The following is a 23512-nucleotide window of genomic DNA, read 5'->3' as shown; positions in this document are numbered from 1 at the left end:
CACACACCAGCGTTTCCAACTCCCGATCCCCCTCTCCCGCCTGTAAAAGTTCTCGGCTGTCCCCTTCCATCCCATTGGCCCTCCCTGTCACCTGTGCTACTAGCTTAACAGCAGCCCATCAAATGTTGACACAAACCCTCTGCTACTAACTCATGTTAGACACCGTCTTTTCCCACCTCCAGAACGGATCCTTGTAGGTGACTCCATTGTCAGACATGTTAATCCCAAAAGGCATCACATATTCCTTCTCAGGTGCAAAAATCACTGACTTAGCCAAACATATCCCGGACATTGTAAATTGCTATCCGTCTGCCATACAACCACTTACATCAAGGCTCTCATCCACATTCATTAATTTGCTCCCGCTGCTCTCTCCTCTGTCCTCCATGATTTCAGAATCCCGGAAGTGTTGCGGTGGTCTATAGGCAACAGAGTTCAAAGTTCATACAGTATGAGTAACAGAGTCACATTTCATCAATTCATGTGTGATGATGTGAGTACTCACAGTAGCTCTTTCAACATCTTTTTCATAATCTTTTTTAAAAACATAACCTCACTGTATAAAATGACCTTAGGGGCTAGATCCACAAAGAATGGATTGCACGGAGCAAGTTGCACCCTTACTTACAATTCATTATTAATAAAAAATGGGGGACCCTGATGTAAACAAGACGAAAGTCCTTCTCTGGTCTGAATCCCCTTAACAATTGTGTGTATTGAGCCGTACTGTATTGTACCCATTCTGCAATCTGTTAATACAATTTTCATTCAATCAATCACTGTGCAGATTGATTGATTGAATGATAGTTTTATTATTAACAGATTGCAGAATGGGTACAATACAGTACAGCTCAATACACACAATTGTTAAGGGGATGCAGACCAGAGAAAGACTTTAGTCTTCTTTACATCAGGGTCCCCCATTTTCAATTTATAATGAATTGTAAGTAAGGGTGCAACTTGCTCCGTGCAATCCATTATTTTGTGCTATCAGACCATGACACATTCCAGTTCACCTAAACTAGTGACCTGGGTAAATGAAAGACTGTTTTAGATGTTTGTATATATTTTGTTATATTATTGCAAATGGAAAAATATATGAATGTGTTTACTTTTTATTTGATGTCTTTCCACTTAGGCTTTGCCAAAGAAACACAAAGAACACAAAGAAACCAGAAAGAAAAATGTGACCCGCCACAAGAAAGTACTGACAGGCACTAACGTTACAAGTCATTCTGCATTATTAGTAAAACACACTCCTGCGCGTGATGTAATGCTTAAATATGAAGTGGACAGAAGAAAAAAAAATGCCAAAGAAAAATGTACTGACAGGCACTAAGCTTATAAGTCATTCTGCATTCTAATGTGCTGTCGTGACCTGAGAGATGATATAAAAGGATGGTGGATGAGAGACACAGCACCAGATATTTGAAGCAGGGAGTTGAGTTTCAGGCACCATGTCTTCTTCTACACTGGTGTTCTTAATCCAGCTACTGGCCTCATTGGCGTCTGCAAGTCATTACACTGGCGGCTCCGTGACCTTCAACACCAAAAGAATAAATGATGGAACATTTAGGGTGAGAGATTCAACTTAATAATATTAACAATATTACAATAATAATAATAAATAGCATAGTCAAGTCGAGTTTTCCTTTATTAATCCCCTTGGGGAAATTCAAGTGTAATTGCAGCATGGAGGGGTACAGGTAGGTAGGATTATTATAATAATAATAATAATAATAATAATAATAATAATAATAATAATAATAATAATAATAATAATAATAATAATAATAATAATAATAATAATAATAATAATAATAATAATAATAATAATAATAATAATAATAATAATAATAATAATAATAATAATAATAATAATAATAATAATAATAATAATAATAATAATAATAATAATAATAATAATAATAATAATAATAATAATAATAATAAAATATTGAACAAAGTGCAAAGTAATAATGATAATAGTGACAATGTTGCACCCTTAAAACAGAAGCTAAAAACTTTTTTTGTATAAAGAAAATTTACAAAGAATGCTTGGTATGGAATTAATGTTTTGGACGGCATCATATGAAAGGGTGACATAGAGTTGCAGGGAGAGAGGATATCTTTGCTGAGGTGTGGGATCACTTCTTACAGCTAACTGAACGGCCTGGAGCCGAATGAAAGCTCTGTTTCTGTAATATCAATGATCACTGTGAGAAATAGGATCTGATCTGATGGTACCTGTGTTTTATTTGTATTGTGTACATGTATATATATTCTATGTCTGGTTGGTGTGATTATGGCTTAGCCAATTGTTATGTCATACATCGAATGATGTCTGTGGTTAAATAATTTGTTCGTTTTGTATGTTTATAAATAAAGAAAAAAAAAAAAAAGAAAAAAATCGTTAAATTGTTTGATGGTACGTTAAAGGTTTAAAATGACTGGGCGCTCCAGTAGCACACCACATAGCGCGCTGAGTCGCGAAGCGGTCTCCCCGGGTTCGATTCCCCGACCCGGTGGCCATATGCCGCATGTCTCCCCCTCTTCTCTTCCCGTGTCACGCTCTCTCCTCTGTCGGTCCTGCGTTGACCGAAAATGCTATAAATAAAATATAAAAAAAAAGATATATATATATATTGAAATTACTGTAAGATTTGTGCAAACATATCAGACTTTGCGATCTTCTTTGAGGAAAAAGTGGAGAACATCCGCAGCTCCTTCTCCCAACCCCCACCCATTCCAAATGCTGAATCGAGAACCTCATCCTTCACTCTGTCATCTTTCTCTCCCATTACAGAAGCAGAGACCCTGACACTGGTAACGTCAAACCGTCCGACTACTTGCCAGCTGGACCAGCTACCCTCCCCACTCCTCCAGACCATAGCACCAGACATCCTCCCATTCCTAACTGCAACCATCAACTCCTCACTCAACTCGGGGGTGGTCCCCACCTCCCTAAAACAAGCCAGAGTCACGCCGCTCATAAAAAAACCAACCCTGAACCCTACCGTCATAGGCAACTACCGTCCTGTCTCTCTTCTCTCCTTCCTTTCTAAAACACTTGAACGTGCTGTATCCAACCAACTTACTGCTTATCTCTTACAGAATGACCTCCTAGACCCTAATCAGTCAGGCTTCAGGACTGGTCACTCCACAGAGACAGCCCTCATTGCGGTCACAGAGGCACTTCACTTAGCAAAAGCGAAAGGCCTCTCCTCTGTCCTGATTCTCCTAGATCTATCTGCAGCCTTCGACACAGTCAACCACCAGATCCTCCTTGCGGCCCTCGCAGGAATGGGAGTGGCTGGCTCTGCGCTGACATGGCTGTCATCATACCTCAATGACCGCTCCTACCAAGTGTCATGGAGAGGGACCCTGTCGGCCACCCGCCCCCTGCGGACGGGTGTCCCCCAGGGCTCGGTTTTAGGACCCCTTCTCTTCTCCCTCTACACTAAATCACTGGGTAACATTATCACGTCTCATGGCTTCTCCTACCATTGTTATGCCGACGATACTCAACTCTTCCTCTCCTTCCCTCCCTCAGATATCCACGTCTCTGAGCGGATCTCGGCCTGTCTGTCCGACATCTCAGCCTGGATGACGTCCAACCACCTCAAACTGAACCTAAGCAAAACAGAATTGCTCCACCTGCCGGCCAAATCCTCCCCCCTAACCGACCTTTCAATCACAGTCGAGAATACAGCTGTGACTGCGTCCCCGACCGCCAAGAACCTTGGTGTTGTCCTCGACGACCAGTTGAACTTCTCTGCTCACATCGCAGCGACGACCAGAACCTGCCGATTCCTCCTGAGCAACGTCAGAAGGATACGCCCCTTCCTGACAAAAGAAGCCACCCAACTCCTCGTCCAATCAACAGTCATCTCCCGCCTCGACTACTGCAATGCACTGCTCGCTGGCCTCCCGGCCACTGCCACTAAGCCTCTTCAACTCATTCAGAACGCAGCGGCCCGCCTGATCTCAAACCTACCGAAGTCGGCCCATGTCACCCCACTTCTTAGGGACCTGCACTGGCTCCCCATTGCTGCACGAATCCGCTTCAAGGCCCTCGACCTAGCATACCGTGCGGCAAAGGGAACCGCTCCCGCCTACCTCCGGTCAATGGTCTCTAACTACACACCCTCAAGACCCCTACGCTCTGCATCTTCTGGCCGCCTCAGACCTACTCCTATCCAAGCTCCGGGAGGGTCATCAAAGAGAAGTCGCCTATTCTCAGTCCTTGCCCCACAACTACCCACCCCAGTTAGGACAGCCGAATCACGTCCAATCTTTCGCCGTCGACTAAAGACGCACTTCTTCAACCATTATCTGAATAAAAAAAAAAAAAAAAAAAAACAATAAAAAAATCTAACCCTAACTAACCGTACTGTCATGCACTTGTCCTAATAAACTAACCTACACTGTAGCACTCAACACTTTGATGAACATTGTTGCTCAGCTGATAGAGTTGTGCCCTTCCTGATGGCTTGTCGTACAGAACTTGTAAGTCGCTTTGGATAAAAGCGTCAGCTAAATGACTAAATGTAAATGTAAATGATATCAAAAAATAAATAAATAAATAAAAAAGTGCTTTGTTCTGTTACAAAGCATATTTAGCTTCTAGCCACTTTTCAGTCGACTGCTGTGGGTCTCGCTGCCACAGCGCTGCACACACACCTGCTTCAGAACTATTCAAGAGACAACGCTCCTCTTGGTGTTTATTAGTCAGATAGTCCTAACAGTTCACCAGCCGTTATGTGCTCCAGTCATTGTGGTGACAGATGGCACAAATGTGGTGACAGTGGCTCAGGAGGTAGAACGGTCGTCTGGTAATCAGAAGGTTCCCGGGTTCGACTCCGGCTCCTCCCGGGAACTGTGTTGAAGTGTCCTTGAGCAAGACACTTAATCCCTAACTGCTCCCGATGAGCAGGTCGGCATCCTGCATGATGGTCGCCTCCGCCGTCTGTGTGTGAATGTGTGAGTGAATGTGTGAGTGAATGGGTGAGTGAATGGGTGAGTGAATGGGTGAATGTGAGGCATAAGTTGTAAAGCGCTTTGGATAAAAGCTGTTATATAAATGCAGTCCATTTGCCAATTGGCAGCAGTCCATGCCCACGGTTGTGGACAATACAGATTCTACTTTTAAGTTTCCTAGTTGGAATTTGTACTTTGAGTGCGGTTCCATTGTATTCTTCCTAGTAGGAGGTTGGACTTTTCTGCAGTTGGAGCCAACTGGTAATGCAATGTAACAAATGGTGGTCCTCCAAGTGCACTCCAACAATATGTAACAGCAGGAACCCTTCTCTATTCACTTACACAATGTCAGGAAACTCCTATTACATTATTATACATTCACATAATGATCTTGTTCCACAGGTGGATATTCGCTTCAGGTGGGCCTTTCGTAGTTCCTGTGGTACCCCCTCCTACTCTTGTTCCCTTGGCAACTGTGGGTCTATAGTCAGGGATCAAAACGGAAGAATCGACCGTGCCACTGGACAAAATTCGTGGTGTGAATCCGAGAGAGTCGTGACAAGAGTTGTTCAAACTAACAGTCCTTTTGAACTGAGGTGGGTTATTTCACTCAGATGATGGAATTATAAGACTAGTTATGATGTGATGATGTTTACTTATGGAATGTGACTGTTTTCTTCTGTTTCAACACACCAGCGGTAGAAGCTGTTGTTGGATCCACACGGTTAACAATGTTGGACATTGGAGACTACTGACACACGTGGATTTGGGAACAAGATCTGATACTGGGGAACCAAACAGATCTCCAGATATCGCCATTCTGCCTTTCTTACGGTAATGGAATTCATTTCTCAGAGTATTTGTTCATACTGAAACCTTTTGCCTTGGGTCATCATTTCAAATACCATACTAACCTGAAATAAGAAAGGGCCATTTTTTGGAATACATAGAATACAAGGTAACCATTTGATTAGAAATGACACATCCCATTCACAAATGTTTTGTGGCAGCCATCTTGTATCCTTCTTAAAAATAATTGCTTAAAGGGGAATGCCACCCATTAAAGAATTCATATACTGTGTCCTTCCTGTGCCCAAGAACAGTTGAGTCAGTATTTGTGAACATGCACCACTCTTCCCAAGGCTAGAAATCAGATAGAGAACCCTCTAACTGGTGATGTCACAGAATGTAAAATCTGACAATGAAATGCAAATTTGGTTCATATTCTAGCATTGCTGATTTCTAGCTTTAGGAGAGAGTCGTGGTGCCTGTTCACAAATACTGACTGAACTGAACAGTCATTTCCACATTGTCTTTCTAGAATTCTGACATGTATAAATGCTTATCATGATAAGGCACTTGGGGTAGTGTGTCATGCTCCACATACACAGGGGTGTGTTGGTCACGGGTCTGTGAGCAGAAGCACGCGCGTGCACACATGCAGGAATGCACTGCACTCGACTGATGCGCCAACTCGCCAAGTACCCACCTGGCTGCTTTGCATAACAATAGCTCAGGTCGTCAGGTGTGTTAATACGTCCTCAGATACATTCACACAACTTGTGAATGAAATGTGTTACATTCCATTCCTATAGGCAATTAGGCATTGTCTTTATTCTGTGCGCACGCGAGGGAACATTTATGCACGTGGCGTCATTAAAACACAGTGCAACCAGGTATGAAATCACCAACGCACCACTGCACATACAGAGTTGGTTGCTTTTTCCAACCATCTGATTTTATTCTTGTCTGTAAGTGACTCTTGGACTTCTATTCAGGTGACTAACTGTTACCTTCTGCTTGTGTTAACAAATGTATTCAGAGTTCGTCAGAATTGCCCAAGATTATACAACCTGATGGCTTTTGACCCGGATGGGGACCAGGTCTTGTGCAGATATGGAACTGCCAGAGGAACAGAGTGTAACAGGTGCAGCCAACCCTCAGGATTTCACATTAATCAGGTTGGTTAGCAAATCAATATTTTCAGTGCCGTATCAAATACTTTCTTTTATTTTTTTTTGCTTCAACCAACTGCAGTATCTAACCTTTTTTAGGGCTCTTGCACATTACACTATAACCACACCGTGAGACCTGGTGTCTATGGATTTGAGATGGTGGTGGAGGACTTCCCAACACATAACATCTCCCTGGCCTACACAAATGGTTCTTCATCTGTCAGGTCTCCACTGAGTACATCTACTACCACAACTAGGCCGACTGCCTCCTCTCCTCCCCTCAGTAAACTTCCTTTGCAGTTCTCTCTCCTTGGTAAGTCATCCTCTCCTGCTGTACTTGCATGGCATTTTATACACAGCGTAATGATTGATAAATAGAAAGATGCAATGTCATGGTAAAGCTCAGGTACTGTGATTTTATGATGAATTGAAAATGGGGGACCCTGATGTAAACAAGATGAAAGTCTTTCTCTGGTCTGCATCCCCTTAACAATTGTGTGTATTGAGCCGTACTGTATTGTACCCATTCTGCAATCTGTTAATACAATTTTCAATCAATCAATCAATCAATCAATCAATAGTATACTGTATTTTGGAGCAGTTAGATACAATTATATGGTAGATTATCTGGTAAAGATAATAGACGTCACGTCATGCTCGAATGGATTTACGAGAAGGTTACGAACTCATTTCTTCGTAACTCGACTTACGAACTTCTCGGGCCGATTTTGGCATGATTGAACAGTTTCATTACGGAGATTCGTTCATAGCTACAAACAGGATTTACGAACGTGGAAAGGCAGTTGTAAGTTGGACAGACTAGTGTGTGCCCGTGTTTCTAAGGGCTTCATTTGGGTGAAATCATGGTGATTGCATTCACGTCGATTCTACAGACATCCAATTATAATAATAATAAATACGACAAAATCTGTATCATTAAAAATTACGTTTTGCATTAGTCATGACTCAACAAGGTATTGTGAAATAAATAAATAAGAATTAAACCAAATCTCACGGATATAGCTATAGTGGAATATACTATATTAATAGTCCATATACCGTCTTCTTCTTTATTGTTATTCTTTATTGTTGGTTTTATTCATGTATTACATTGCACATCGTAAGAGCCAGTGAAGAAACATTCCACTGCTCATCTTACTGTTCACGAGTTGAACCCACACAAATGACAATAGACACAAAGGATAAGTTCAACTAATTCTATATAAATCTATAGCTTATGCAGGTGGCTTATGGTGAGGATGCATAAGGAGCACTCCTGGCACACACACATACTGTATACGTGTTTACTCACATTTCTGTTTACTAAATCCAGATTTAACTCTGCCATTGGAAAGACGAGATTAGGCCCGATTCATAGATGTATGACTTGGCCACAATAAGGTCATTTATAGGCCTGATATTCTATATTCTATATTCATTTTTCAATGGCCATGTGTCCGGATGGCAAAATGCTGTACTATATCTACAAAACCTCCTGTAAATCATCTGCCCTTTATTCATTTTCTTAGATATTGTGTACACTTGATCTCAAGAAGGTGCTGAATGAGCTCAGTGGCAATTCTGGTCAATGTTAGCATAGTGTTATTCACTGTCAAAGATGGAAAAAAGTATAATAATATAATTGATATTCTCCTTTGGTTCATTACAATTTACTCAAGCATAGTAACATACACAATATATCTGACACTGGGAATACATTCCCTGAGGTTTATAGATGTCCCTAGATACCAAAAACATGCAAATGGCCCTTGTAGTGGAGCAATCTTCCATTTACCTAGGTATGTACTTTTAGGCAATTTTTCTGAAAATATGGCTAGGGCTTAAACAGGCTACTGGTTATATGCAGGGAAACATGTATCTTGGTGTTTACATTTATCTCCATTTGAATTGCAGTGGATTCAGCTGCTCCATCTTGCGTTGATGGAGTATATTTTCCCAAGTTCCTGCACCCAACACCCAGAAATGGGGAGCGACTCCATGCTGGAGCCACCCAGGAGATGGAGATAAGAGTCAAAGCACAAGCTACAAACTCAATGTAAGGGAAATAGGGAGGTGTAGTGGTTACGTTATTGCTGTTTCTGGCTGGTCCACCATCTTGAAAACGCAATGTAATTCCCCATTGACCATTTCTAAATCGTCTCGTTTAAAACAAATAAAGCATTAACATTTGCACGGTGTACCTTTCTGTGCGTATTCATCCACAATCTATAGCTCAACATGAAAATATTCACAAAAAAGCCAGATATACAAAAAAGTCAGTGATTATAATAAAATCGGGACGTGTTTGTTTCATCTTTGTCTACAGAGTATATGATGTCCTCATTAGTGGACCTCTTAACATCACCAAGCACAGGACCACACATGATGAGTATGTTATCAGATGGACTCCTGTTCAAGAGGACCTGGGAGACCATTTCTCCATTTGCTTTGTCGCTCAATCAGTAATTGGGTGAGCATTATATTTATTTTCTTCCACGAAAGATGCAGCATCCCCACATTTTAGAAGTGTGTGAGAGAGTCTAAATTGTGTGAGTCGTTGGCAAAACTGATTCTCCAGCCTGGGGTTGTACTGTGACCTGGCAGTGATGATGACACAGTTGAACTCACGTTTGGTTTGGTGATATTCATCCCCACCCTTTCCTTGAGCTCCTTGATGTTATTCAGGACCCTGAGCTCCTCAATGGTATTTCTGGAGGTGGGATTCCTCCAAACATTTAAAGGGGACATGCATTATAAATGGCTTTTTGTTTAGCATGGTTTTATAGTAATACAGGTTAGTATCAATGGGTCTGTGTCTCTAATTACCATATTGACTCACCAGTCTAGTCTCGAGTTCACGAGATCCTCCCTCACTCAACTATGCTGTTCTGATTTGACGGTTTTGCTGACGTGAATATAGCACTGATTTGCATAACTAACGCCCCCTCTATGGTTGACAGCGACAGCAGAGCGAGTGGAATTATCTTCACTTCCTCAAATAGAGCGAGGCAGACAACGAGCGAGTGAGAGAGAGGGAGAGAGATGGAGAGAGAGAGATAGAGAGAGAGGAGCTTCTGTCGGGGAAACAAACCGTGCGCGAGGAAGCAGCAGTAGCACATACTAATTTACACACAACCTGGACCTCGTGGGGAAGCAGCAGTAGCACATACTCATTTACACAAAGTGCTTATGGGCAGAGCCAGGCCAACACAGCCTGAAATCCAAAGGGAGAAAAATGTGGCTTTTGAGTACTTGATTAGAAATATAAAACAATGCATCTTTTTGAATAAAAGCTTACAGATGTGTTCAATAGACTCACAGGAATTGTGTAAAGTTGCCCAAATTGTGCTAGGAATAGCAATGCATGTCCCCTTTTAAGGCCTATTTATTTATTTACTTTCTTACTAAGATCTGGCATTTACAAAAAAAAATGATGCTTCTTAACAATATGATTGTAGGGAATAGCTGTTCTTATTCAATCATATAAAAAAAACACAAGGTTTATAATAGATGTATTTTCTAATGACTCAGGAACATTCCATCTTCAGCCAGTCACCACCACAACCAACCACCACCCACAGTTTCTGCACAGTAAGTTACCTTCTTCTTTCTTTCTACATTGTGTCTAGGAAAATGTTTCAAATCAAATCAAATGTATTTGTAAGGCCCGACAACACACGTTAATGTCCCCATGGGCCGGACACGTCTCCTTTAAACAAGTCAAGAAGAAACATCACAATAAATCAAGAACAAAACAAAAACACCATAAAGTCCAAAACATTTTTAATAGATAAAATAAATGAATGCAACACTCCCAGACATACCCCACCCCTCACTAAAACCCAGCAATAGGAAAAAATGCACCACAGGCAATGTGGAGGAGAGAAACCTTAGAAGGGCCGTTCAAGGAGGGATCTCCCTTCAGATGTCAGTGATAGTAGTGTTGCTATAAAACAGGTGAAACAGTTGGTAAGCATGCACTTATGTGTTTCTCTGAATACTGTCTCTGTAGGCAAGTTGGGAGTGTATTATAGATGTTTGTATGAGTTGGAGGATCATACTGGTAAGAAAGTGGTTATTATGTAGTGCAGTGGTTCTCAACATGGATCCAGGGACGCCCAGGCAACCTTGAGGGGGTTCTAGGGGATGCCCATTAAACATTTTGATTTCACTATTATTTATACTATGATATCGGTTGATATCGGTATCGGAAATTAAGAGTTGGACAATATCGGTATATCGTATTGGTAAAAAAGCCAATATCGAGCATCCCTACAATAGCCATCTTCTCAGATGGGGGTCCCTGAGAGAACATTTTATTAAATGGGGTCGTATTGTAATGCATATCAATTTGAGGTTTGCGAACCGTCTCAACAGTTGAGAGCTACTGATGTAGTGAATAGCCTGGCAAGCTGCTAGCAATCTCAAATAGCCCTGATGAGGTCATGGTTAAAGTGGTAACCTGCTAACAATCTCAAATAGCCATGGAGAGGTCATGGTTAAAGTGGTAACCTGCTAACAATCTCAAATAGCCATGGAGAGGTCATGGTTAAAGTGGTAACCTGCTAGCAATCTCAAATAGCCATGGAGAGGTCATGGTTAAAGTGGTAACCTGCTAACAATCTCAAATAGCCCTGATGAGGTCATGGTTAAAGTGGTAACCTGCTAACAATCTCAAATAGCCCTGATGAGGTTAGCTTTAAAATAGTATAGATATCTGCAATATCCATATTTTGGCAACATAGGTGATAATCAGTGTTGGGACTAACTCGTTACAAAGTAACGTGTTACAGTAATGCCATTACTTTTGGCAGTAACTAGTACTCTAACGCATTACTTTTAAAATTCAGTAACTCAATTACCGTTACTAAATGGTTCGTGACTGCGTTATTTTTATGTAGATTGGTTGATGAATGAATGAATGAATGAATGAAAACTTTATTTAACAGATTGCAGAATGGGTACAATACAGTACGGCTCAATACATACAATTGTTAAGGGGATGCAGACCTGAGAAAGACGTTTGTCTTGTTTCCATCAGGGTCCCCCATTTTCAATTCATATAGACATATATGACATACATGACATACAGATAGTCAGTACTGCTACATCTATACATTTATGACATACCAGATTTGCAAATACAGTACTGTTTGTGATACAGAAGGAGTCAAGAAAAGGGAGTATATACATTTGACGTAGATTGATTGATTGATTGAAAATGTTATTAACAGATTGCAGAATGGGTACAATACAGTACAGCTCAATACACACAATTGTTAAGGGGATGCAGACCAGAGAAAGACTTTCGTCTTGTTTACATCAGGGTCCCCCATTTTCAATTCATCATAACATTTATGACATAGCCTACACGACATACAGATATACAGTACTGTTACATCCAGACATTTATGACATACCAGATTTACAAATACAGTATTGTTTGTATACTGCGAGTAGCGAGTGGTAGCGAGCTGCAGCACAGTACTGACTCCTGTGTCACATGCGGAGACACGTTGTGGGCATGTTTGTGTTTACTCTAGTCTAGACTGTCATGGCGGCGCCCACTAAGTCGAGTTTTTACACATGGAGATATTCTCACTATTTCTCTTTTGTCAAGCACAAAGAAAAGAACGTTTTAGTTAAATGTAAATTGTGACTTGGCTCAAAGATCCTATCTACTGCACAAAACAGCAATTAAAATCTGTTGAAGCACCAGGAGAAAGAACATGCTTCAACGAAGCTATAGCTGAGTCTAACGTTAAAGACCCAAACTCATCCCACTCATACAAACATGGAAAATGAGCTAAAGAAAGGTTTGAGGGGCTGGACAGTCTGGACTACATCTCGACCACCGCAGACATTTGGTCCGTCCACAACAAAAGCTTGCTCGGGATAACATCTCACTGGATAAACCCCACTACTTTACAATGTCAGAAAGCTGCATTGGCCTGTAAAAGGATAAAGGGTAGGCACACGTACAATGTCATTGCTGGTGAGATTGACCACATTCAAGCGATTGAAATAATGTTGTTTTTGTTTTTTAAGTAACTAAAAAGTTACTTTTCACAGTAACACATTGCTTTTTGGTGTAAGTAATCAGTAAAGAAACTGAGTTACTTTTGAAATTAAGTAACTATTAATGGTAACTATTAGTTACTATTTTTCAGTAACTTGCACAACACTGGTGATAATCGATTCATGGTAAAACGTGACATAAAACGTATCCCTTCCTGTGTGCCAGATGCTTTTCCTGGGAATGTCCACCCAGTGTGTGTAATAGCAGAGGACAGCAAATGTAAAATGTGAAAATCTTAAAAACTAAAAAAAGAAAATGACTGAAAGACATTTTATTTATATAAAAGGTATTGATATATGAATCAATAGATACAAGTTGAAGTTGTGAATTTAGTCAAAATTAATTCTGTACATTTTTACAGAAAAACAGAAAGTACAATAAACCTTTAACATCATAAGACTGTGAAAGAATTTAACCGGAGCTAAGAATGTATCAGTCAAATATAGACTTAGTTAACACAGATTTATTTAAGGGTGAAGGAGAGAGGAGGGGTGACCGGATGTTAAGGTGAGCTAGGAAGGGGAAGGAGGGGGTAGACAATGGGGGGTGGTAAAGACAATGGGTACAAAAAAACAAGCAAAGCAAATGAATAAAGGGCAGATGATTTACAGGCGGTTTTATACAGTACAGAATTTCGCCATCCGGACACATGCAATTTGAAATATGAATAATATAGAATATCAGGCCTTTAAATTACCTTATTATGGCCAAGTCATACATCTATGGATCGGGCCAAATCTCCTCTTTTCAATGACAGAGTTAAATCTGGATTTAGTACCACCAGGCGCCCGTTACAGGGCAGCAAAGACAGTGAATGAAAACGACTGTAAGTACAGTTACTTTTTTATAATGTCCATAGCTCCGCCATTTTTCATCAGATTGAGACGCAGTTTCAGACGTTCAAAGAAAGGTAAAGAAGCAAACTACGTTGTATTTTATGGCAATAACTTTCAGGTTTGTTTGACCCGTGAGATATAATCACGGAAATAACGTAAGAGTTTTTCGCAAAGAATATTTTCAACAGCTTTGACAGAGCCTGGTGTGAGCTGGGTAGTGTAGTTTTATGAAATTTCGATGTCCATCGAAAGCACTGGGTCTCCTCTCTCTTAGGACTGCAACGGTTTCATGAGGCATTATTTCCTTGCATCTAATTCATCCGATATCCGCCGGGATGCGCAGAGATATTTATAAACTCATATTTCGCTAATAACACTTAAATACATTGGTAAACAAACGTAGTGCTGAAAATATACATTTTTGATAGGGTTAGGGTCTTTACTCTTGGCTACATTTGAAAACTGTATTGATCTATTTATCAGACCCCGGACTGACCCCGGACTGTATTGATCTATTTATGACAAGATATTAATTCCGTCGGGCTTAAGGGGTTAAAGTAAGTTGATTAACTCATTTATGAACTTATCTACGTGGTCCTCATTTGACACAGTCCAGCAATGAGAACCTTGTGGACTCCACCACTACATGATGAGGACCGTGTGGACTATACTCAACGACTAAATAATGAGCCCATTCCACACAATTGTGTGTGTGGTACAGTGGTTGAGTCTGATGTGTAGTGATATTTGTCTATTTGTTTCAGGTCCGACATCTATCAGTCCGAGATGAGATGTGTTGTGGTTGAGGTTGTGCCGAAAAACAGTACCGGTAAGTGATATTGTTTAGATCTGGCAAGTTGTGTAAAAAATTATCATTGCATCCTAATGCATTATACAGTATGATTGTGTAAATAGTGTTCTAGATAGCCAATGGTTTTGGGTCCTAATCACAAGAGAAGTGGAAGTTGATCGCAAAATCCCATTCAACCTCTTCCTGATTCACTAACGCTAACAGTCTCTAGCCTGGGCCGCACGTGACATCAAAACACGAGTTTTACAAGGCTTTTGAGGCTGTAAAATGGTTGTTTACATTATTAATTGAAAAAAAACATCCCTGTGAATGAAGTTGTGATGAGCAAAGAATGGTGAATTCCATATTGTAGCTTAGACATGTTTATAAAAATAAAAAGGATCACAATTTGGAATAGATGCCACAATGTGATATTTGTTATTCCAGTTGTAGCACATGTGATTTGCGAGGAGAACACCATGACAGTAGAGGTGACCAAAGTGTCATTCCGAGGAGTTGATGAAGATCACCTGCGTCTCAGTGACCCCAGAAACACAGTCTGCAGCCTCGAGACCCACTCCAATAGCACTCATATCATCGCTGTCTTCCCCCTCAATGCTTGTGGCACTCAGATCGAGGTACTGTTATTCACTCTTTCTATTAGGCTTCTTGTTTCATGATTTACAAGCGTTCATTCGTTTAGTTTAGTTTATTTGGTTTATGAAAAGGACAGTGTGCATGTACAGTGTGCATATGTAGTCCTAGACAATTAACACATACACACAAAAAACACATACAATATAAAACAGTCATATACAGTAAGAGTACAAAGAATACAAAAAACAAGAATACAGTCATAAAAAGCCCCAATCCCCCCCACCCTCCACCCCTCCCTTCCACCTTACAATAAAAAGCACAATAACATCATATCCAATGTATTACAGGAAACAATAAAAGCACCCTACATAATAGGCACAATTTAAGAACTCCTTACATAAGAAAGGTGCTGAATGCTGAATCTTAAAAGTGTGGCTGTCAGCATTCATCCCAACAACATGGTAGATGATGTTCTCCCACCGTTCAGAAATATTGTTTACCACGCTCTCCCTTGTTGGGCAACAACACCCGGTCACCAACTTCAACAGATGTCAGCATGCCTCCTCAACTGCTTGACCACAGTGACTTGTGCTTTATTCCCATAGCTTCCTCCAGATCCTTCCACAAGAGCTGGACATACTTATCATAGTTCACATAGTCGTCGATGTTTAACCCCTTGAGCACGAGATTTATTTCACGTCATAAATAGATTAATACAGTCTGTATTATTTAATGTAGCGTTTTTCTTTCAAATGTAGCCAAGAGTAAAGACCCTAACCCTATCAAAACAGCAGTCAAAGTGTATACTGTATCAAGTTCAAGTTTCAAGTTTGTTTGTCACAATAAAATACATGTTCTTTACGGTGAAATGCTTGGTTCTGTATGAGCCCCTGAGAGTGTGCTTCATACAGTAAAAAAAGTAAGTAAAAAAGTAAGTAAAAGAGGAATATACAATACAATATACAATCTAAAGTACAGTCTAATTACAATCTAGGTACAGTGAGTAAAAATGAGTAAACAGTGAGGTACAAATGCAGACAGTGAGGTACAGAACTTTAAGGTAAGGTGCAAATGCAAATGAGGTATGAATGTAGTGCAAATCTCTTTAATAAATAGATTAAAAGTGAGTGTTAATAAGGTGAGTGTTTGTTTAAAAGTGAGTGTGTGCATGTGGATGAATGTAGATGATGGGTTGTTACATAGAGCCATTGAGCATAGAAGCTCCTTCTGAGTCTCTGTACTGGCCATGAGACTCCGGTAGCGCTTGCCTGACCGCAGCAGTTCAATGAGGCAGTTGTTTGGGTGACTAGAGTTTTTTGTTATTCTCTTAGCCTTGGCCCTGCAACGCTTGTTATAAATGTCCTGGAGAGTGGGAAGTTGGGGAGGGAGGAACAGATGTAGCCCTTCACTAGCTTCTCAAAGCACTTCATGGCCATGGAGGTGAGAGCTACAAGGCGATAGTCGTTGAAGGCAAGCGTGCATGGATTTTCTGGGTACAGGGACAATAGTGGACTTTTTCAGACAGGTGGGGATGACAGACTGTTCTAAGGACAGGTTGAATATGTCAGTGAATACCGGGGCCAGTTGGTCGACACAGACTTTTAGGACGCGACCGGGGATGCCGTCTGGTCCTGCTGCCTTCCTGGTATTCACTTTCTTAAGGGTCCTTCTCACCTCATGTTCTGTTATCCAAAGCGACTTACCAGTTCTGTATGACAAGTCATCAGGAAGGGCACGACTCTATCAGCTGAGTAACAATGTTCATCAAAGTGTTGAGTGCTACAGTGTATGTTAGTTTATTAGGCCATTGCAGTGGCCTGTAGGCTGTTGTTAATTACAGCCTCAAACCGTGCATAGAAGGTATTGAGCTTGTTTGCCAGGGAGATATCATTATTCAGCATGGGGGGGGGGGGGGGGGGGGGGTGCCTTTGTAGTCTGTCATCGTTCTGAGGCCCCGCAACATACCTCTGGAATCAGCCTGTTCTGAATTTCCACCTTATCCCTGTAACGCCTTTTTGCCTCTATTACTGTCAGCACTATGTTTGTTTACCAATGATTTTAACTTTATTTCCATGAAATAGAACGTAGTTTGTTTCTTTACTTTTCTGTGAACGTCTAGAAAAGAAGCGCGTCTCAATCTGATGAAAAATGGCGGAGTATTTTTCATTACAAAAAAGTAACTGTACTTACAGTACATTTACATTTACATTTTGTCATTTAGCTGACGCTTTTATCCAAAGCGACTTACAAGGTCTGTACGACAGGTCACAGTAGATTTCATTCACAGTCTTTGCTGCCCTGTTATGGGCGCCTGGTGGTACTAACTCCAGATTGAACTCTGCCATTAGAGGAGATTTGGCCCAATCCATAGATGTATGACTTGGCCATAATAAGGTAATTTATAGGCCTGATTTTTTTTTTTTTTTTTTAACTTTATTTTTTAGCGTTTATCGCTTTTCTGGTCAAGCATGACCGACAGTTGTAGGGTGAAACGGGAGAGAGAGCAGGGGGGAGACATTCGGCAAATGACGGCGAGTCCGGGAATCGAACTCGGAGTCAACCAGATCCGTGACGCAGCACGGAGTCCCGCGACGCAGCGCGGTAACATGCTGTGCTACTGGAGCACCCTAGGCCTGATATTCTATATTCATATTTAAAATTGCATGTGTTTAGATGGCAAAATCCAGTACTTTATCTACAAAAAAAAAAAACTGTAAATCATCTGCCCTTTATTAATTTGCTTAGCTTTTTTGTAAACTTGATCTGCTGAATGAGCTCAGTGGCAATGGTCAATGTTAGCATGGTATTATTCACCGTCAAAGAAAGAATTTATTATAATAATAGTTTATATTCTCCTTTGGTTCATTACAATTTACTTACTCAAGCATTAATAATAATAATAATAATAATAATAATAATAATAATAATAATAATAATAATAATAATAATAATAATAATAATAATAATAATAATAATAATAATAATAATAATAATAATAATAATAATAATAATAATAATAATAATAATAATAATAATAATAATAGCACTTTTCATACAGAAATTGCAGTTCAAAGTGCTTCATAGCAGTAAAAAAATAAAAGAGGTAGCAATGTAAGGTAAATCACAGTTTTTCACATTTACATTTAGGATCTAACATCCCAATAGGCCTCTCTGTTTACGGTTTCATTCAGTAATACAAATAATAAAATAGAATAGACAAAAAAGTAGTGACCAAAGAGAGTAAAAAAGTGTGGTTTGATTCAGTTAAAAAATAGGCAATACTAAAAATAATAAAATAGAATAGACATCAGTAAAACAGTGTGACAAAATAGTTCAATACAAAATATACAATTACATTTACAATAGAGCAATGTATCGCTCATAACACTTTGAGTTTCTTTACAAAGTTCAGTTCTAAATGACTTTATAGAACAACAGAGCAGTGCGTCGCTCTCAACTTAACAACAGTGCATCGCTCTCAACACTTTATAGAACAACAGAGCAGTGCATCGCTCTTAACTAAATTACAGTGCATAAGCGTTTGTGTCAGGATATCCCTGATGTTTAATTTAAATGTCTGCGCAAAGAGAGGTCATCTTCGTGCATATCGACATTGTAGTAGCCGGAAGTGAGGTCCATGGTGGATAATAGACAAACGTGGATTGGATAATTATTGTGTAATGATCATAATAACATCCAGTATTCCTCTTGTAATGATACCACTCTTACGTAAACACTGGTGTAGTAGCTCACAAGGAAACGCCGACCAGCCAATGAGAATCCTTAGAACAAAGTAAACACTATTCTATTGGTTATTAGTTACCTTGGCAAGTGGAATCACAATCAACTCCGTTACACCCAGAATACTGTTTTTGAACTCACAAGAAAAACAATGAAATTGATGGGTTTTTTTAGTCTGGGAGCAGCCTGTTCTTTGATGGCTTTATATGAAAAGAAAGTTTGAGCAAAAGCGGAGCCTTGTCTTGGAACACTGCAGTCACCCCTAGAGGTGGACACAGGGCGTTCCTGAAAAAGAGCATCTGTGCTCAGCGAACCTACCCTGGGTAAATAAAGGTTAAAAAAAATAAAGTCTATGGGCCATTAGAAGAACCTGCTAGGCCCAGGGCCTGGGACAACATGGCAGCTACGATTAGCGTTGCTCTGTTCAGCAGCAGTGTCACCATAAGCACTGCTTACGTGAATAACTTCTTTCATTGCAGGAGGATGACGATAGCCTTCACTTCAAGAATGAAATCACCAGCATTGACAACAACATCAATGAAATCATCACCAGGGGACACCATGTGGAAGTGAAGTTCTGCTGCCAGTACAGCAAGCGGGGAAATGTGTCCTTGGGCTTCTCTGTGCACAGGAGCAATGTCACGTTCAAGGAGAAAGGCTTTGGTACATTCACCTACCAGTTCGAGTTCTTCCGCAACAACCATTTTAGCCCAATAATTGATCCCAGTTACTACCCATTGGAGTTTGATGTGGGGGAAAAGATTTACATGGAGATAGATGCCACGTCTACACTCAACGAAACCGAGCTGTTTGTGGAGTCCTGCAGTGCTGCACCATATGATACTCCCAACTACTCCCCAGTCTATCCCATCATAGAAAATGGGTAAATACAGATACAGTAACTGATGGACTACTGTTTTGTTTATGAAAGTCAGTGTCATGTTGTTAGGTTAGAATGTCCCTAATAGACTCATTATTTAGGCTAACATCTTTCTTTCAACTGTTTTGTGTAAGTAAAACCAATTCTAAGGACTGAACATCCAATATGAATTTTGTTTTCCTTTTACCAGGTGTATCATCGACCAGACGGTTGAAGTCTATCCCTCCAGCCCGAAATATTTCAGGTTCGGAATGGAGGCCTTCAAATTTATTGGATTGTATGACCAGGTAAATACATTTTCTGTAGATATGATGGAGCAAATTACTACATAGAAATTGTCATTTTAGTTAAAAACTATCCATCATGCTACCAAATAGCCTATATGCTGTGATATCTATGATTGCTCAATCTAATGATTTCAGCTTGAAGTTTTTCTTTGTGTGGTCTGCCCTCAACTCTGCTTTCATAAAATGTAAATCTATCTTTGAAATCAAATTCAGAGAGTCCTTCTGCATTTACTGTGAGTCTGATGGTTTACCGACGCCCACTAAAGGTTTACATCAGCTGTTCGGTCATGGTGTGTGAAGCTGGGGAGCCCAACTCCAGGTGCTCTCAGGGATGCACCAGCTCTCCTTCTTCTAATGGTCGGCATCATCATCGTGGCAAGAGAGCGGCCGCCATCCAGACTACAAGCCACTTCATTTCCCAGGGTCCCCTGCGCCTGAGAAAGACGTCTGCAACCACAGGTAATTGTAAACCTTGTCTTATGGACACCAGGAATTACAAACAAGAATAAAATGAAACCACAGGTCATTGTAAACCTTGTTTTATGGACAGTGATGCCAGTAACTAGTTACTCTAATCTGATTACTTTTTCAGTAAATAGTAATCTAACTTGTTACTTTTTACAAGCCAGTAATCTGATTAAGTAAGTGGCTGTGCGTTACTATCTCATAATGCTGATGATAAGAGAGCCAGGGGTACAGCCAGCTAGACCAGAGATGGGACGTGCGCTCGTGCGCGCACGCACGCTCACAGCCTCACACACATGTTTACGTTTATAGCTGATTTTAGAATGGCTTCAGCATGAAGTTAAATCAACTATCCAGTTAGTTTTATAGTGTAATTTGGCTACTTGAGAGAGAGAGTGAGAGAGAGATATTCATGTTACGCGTGACTTGCGGATGGCAACTGATGGCTGATGACATCTCATGATGACCTGTCTGAGCAGCCAATCATGATTTATGACATTATGCACTTTCAATAAAGCATTATTTAAAAAAAGAAACTGTTGTCATTCTTATGTTGTGGCAGCAGCAGGGGGGACGACGACGACTTCGTAACCTAGTTACTTTGATAATCAAGTAATCAGTAAAGTAACTAGATTACTTTTTAAATGAGTAATCAGTAATCAGATTATTTTTACAAGTAATCTGTAGCATCACTGCTTATGGACACCAGGAATTAGAAACAAGAATAAAATGAAACCACAGGTAATCGTAAACCTTGTCTTATGGACACCAGGAATTAGAAACAAGAATAAAATGGTTGTTTACTAGCTTTGCTTGGCTCTCAAGACCTCTGACGATACTGAGCTGAACTTGTGTTTTTCTTTCCTCTAGTGACCAATTTGAACATGAACCTGGTATTCATGGCTGGATGTCTTCTAGCTGCTGTTGGCATGATCTGTGCAGTGGTCATCTACAAAACCAAGATGTCAAGTGTCAAATATCAACCTATGCCATCAGTTGAAAATAAATAGGATGGTTTACGTTTGAGGAATAATTTGATGGGAAACATTCTCAGATACTATTGTCAGATTTGATTAACAATCAGTAATTGTGTTTCTTGACATACATTTGAGAGGTATGACCACACAAGACTAAACCATGTATAATTTTAGCAAGCAATGACATTTTGTATGGTTAGAAGGAGTTTAGTAAATTAGTTCAGTAAATTACTTGTAATCAATGATATGTTTAAATCTATAATCAGTCGTTTCAACCTGTAACTTTTGCAACAATGACAATCAACGATGCTTCATTATTACCTATGTAAACCTGTGTAAATGGAAATGTGGGTGTTTCTTTGTCTTTAAAACGGTTATGCTAATCATATTATACATATATATGTGCCCATATATGTCTTTTATTTGTGCCATGGTGGTTGGCTGATGTTGGGGCTCTCACATAGTATTAGTGAGGGAGGGGGGCGGGTAGGCAGTGGAAACCATCTCAGGTTTTACATCTGAAAGAGAGAGGAAATAAGTTGTGTATTCCTTTACCTTAAACAATTATCTCTATTTTGATTTATACTGGGAGTATATCCGAAGCCATTTTAGTTACAAGTGCCTTGTGTACTCTCTTCCTGTGCCTGGGGTGAATGTATTTGGGAGTGTGTGATTGCTGGCAGACTTGGCCCAGTGACATTGTGTCTGCCAATCAAGGATTTCTGTTTATTAAAATATTTTCTTGCTATGTTTATTGGACAATGTTATCTATAATGTAATTATTCTTATTATGCTCATTGGTTGATATGTTATGCTATTCTCACTTCATGGCTGAATCCTAGGCTCAGATAGTCACCTAAACTTCTATATGGGTTAACTACCTTACAATTTACATATGAACTGAAAGAAGCCATCTATTTAGCCACAATCAATGAAATAAACATTATGTAGCCTGTGTTAACTTACTTCTAATCTATCTCTCTCACACACACACACACACACACACACACACACACACACACACACACACACACACACACACACACACACACACACACACACACACACACACACACACACACACACACACACACACACACACACACACACACACACACACACACACACACACACACACACACACACACACACACACACACACACACACACACACACACACACACACACACACCACAGTTGAAATAAACCACTGACATATTATGCCTCATTTACATCATGCATTTTTGGTAAATAAAGAGATGATAATCCACTCCCCTTAGTAATTTATCTTGAGCAAGACTGGCATGATGGAGGGGGTCTGAACCACTACACCATCTGAGTCTGAGAGGAGAGGAGGGGTCTGAACCACTACACTATCTGAGTCTGAGAGGAGAGGAGGGGTCTGAACCACTACACTATCTGAGCAGGAGAGGAGGGGGTCTGAACCACTACACTATCTGAGTCTGAGAGGAGAGGGGGGGTCTGAACCACTACACTATCTGAGTCTGAGAGGAGAGGAGGGGTCTGAACCACTACACTATCTGAGTCTGAGAGGAGGGGAGGGGTCTGAACCACTACACTATCTGAGTCTGAGAGGAGGGGTCTGAACCACTACACTATCTGAGAGGAGAGGAGAGGAGGGGTCTGAACCACTACACTATCTGAGAGGAGAGGAGAGGAGGGGTCTGAACCACTACACTATCTGAGTCTGAGCAGGAGAGGAGGGGTCTGAACCACTACACTATCTGAGAGGAGAGGAGGGGTCTGAACCACTACACTATCTGAGTCTGAGAGGAGGGGTCTGAACCACTACACTATCTGAGTCTGAGAGGAGGGGTCTGAACCACTACACTATCTGAGAGGAGAGGAGGGGGTCTGAACCACTACACTATCTGAGTCTGAGAGGAGAGGAGGGGTCTGAACCA

At 40.5% G+C, this 23512-nt stretch overlaps 1 protein-coding gene across 2 annotated transcripts; it reads left to right on the top strand.

The window, feature by feature from the left end:
- The first annotated feature begins 1432 nt into the window (after positions 1 to 1432).
- LOC311236411 (uncharacterized protein) lies at positions 1433 to 22339 on the top strand. 2 transcript variants are annotated; one of them, XM_084324088.1, is made up of 14 exons: positions 1433 to 1577; positions 5383 to 5576; positions 5677 to 5814; positions 6803 to 6941; positions 7035 to 7248; positions 8850 to 8991; positions 9262 to 9405; positions 10467 to 10526; positions 14615 to 14673; positions 15088 to 15278; positions 19458 to 19861; positions 20049 to 20145; positions 20412 to 20604; positions 21481 to 22339. In XM_084324088.1, exons 1-14 carry the CDS (start codon positions 1458 to 1460, stop codon positions 21618 to 21620), a joined length of 2235 nt encoding a protein of 744 aa, XP_084180214.1. In that variant the 5' UTR covers positions 1433 to 1457; the 3' UTR covers positions 21621 to 22339. The 2 variants fall into 2 exon arrangements, with proteins under 2 accessions (XP_084180214.1, XP_084180213.1); XM_084324087.1 differs by having other exon boundaries at positions 14615 to 14679.
- Positions 22340 to 23512: the final 1173 nt, after the last annotated feature.

This window comes from Notolepis coatsorum (genome assembly GCF_963971535.1).
Source record: "Notolepis coatsorum genome assembly, chromosome: 11".
Taxonomy (NCBI): domain Eukaryota; kingdom Metazoa; phylum Chordata; class Actinopteri; order Aulopiformes; family Paralepididae; genus Notolepis; species Notolepis coatsorum.
The sequence above is the reverse complement of the archived record's forward strand: the minus strand, read 5'-3'. Positions and strand labels throughout refer to the sequence as shown.

Bases quoted from the DNA above. Each gene is read 5' to 3' on its own strand.
- LOC311236411 (XM_084324087.1), top strand. From the start codon at position 1,458: ATGTCTTCTTCTACACTGGTGTTCTTAATCCAGCTACTGGCCTCATTG. The intron at 5,815-6,802 runs GTAATGGAATTC...AAATGTATTCAG, and splicing joins GCCATTCTGCCTTTCTTACG to AGTTCGTCAGAATTGCCCAA. The intron at 8,992-9,261 runs GTAAGGGAAATA...CTTTGTCTACAG, and splicing joins GCACAAGCTACAAACTCAAT to AGTATATGATGTCCTCATTA.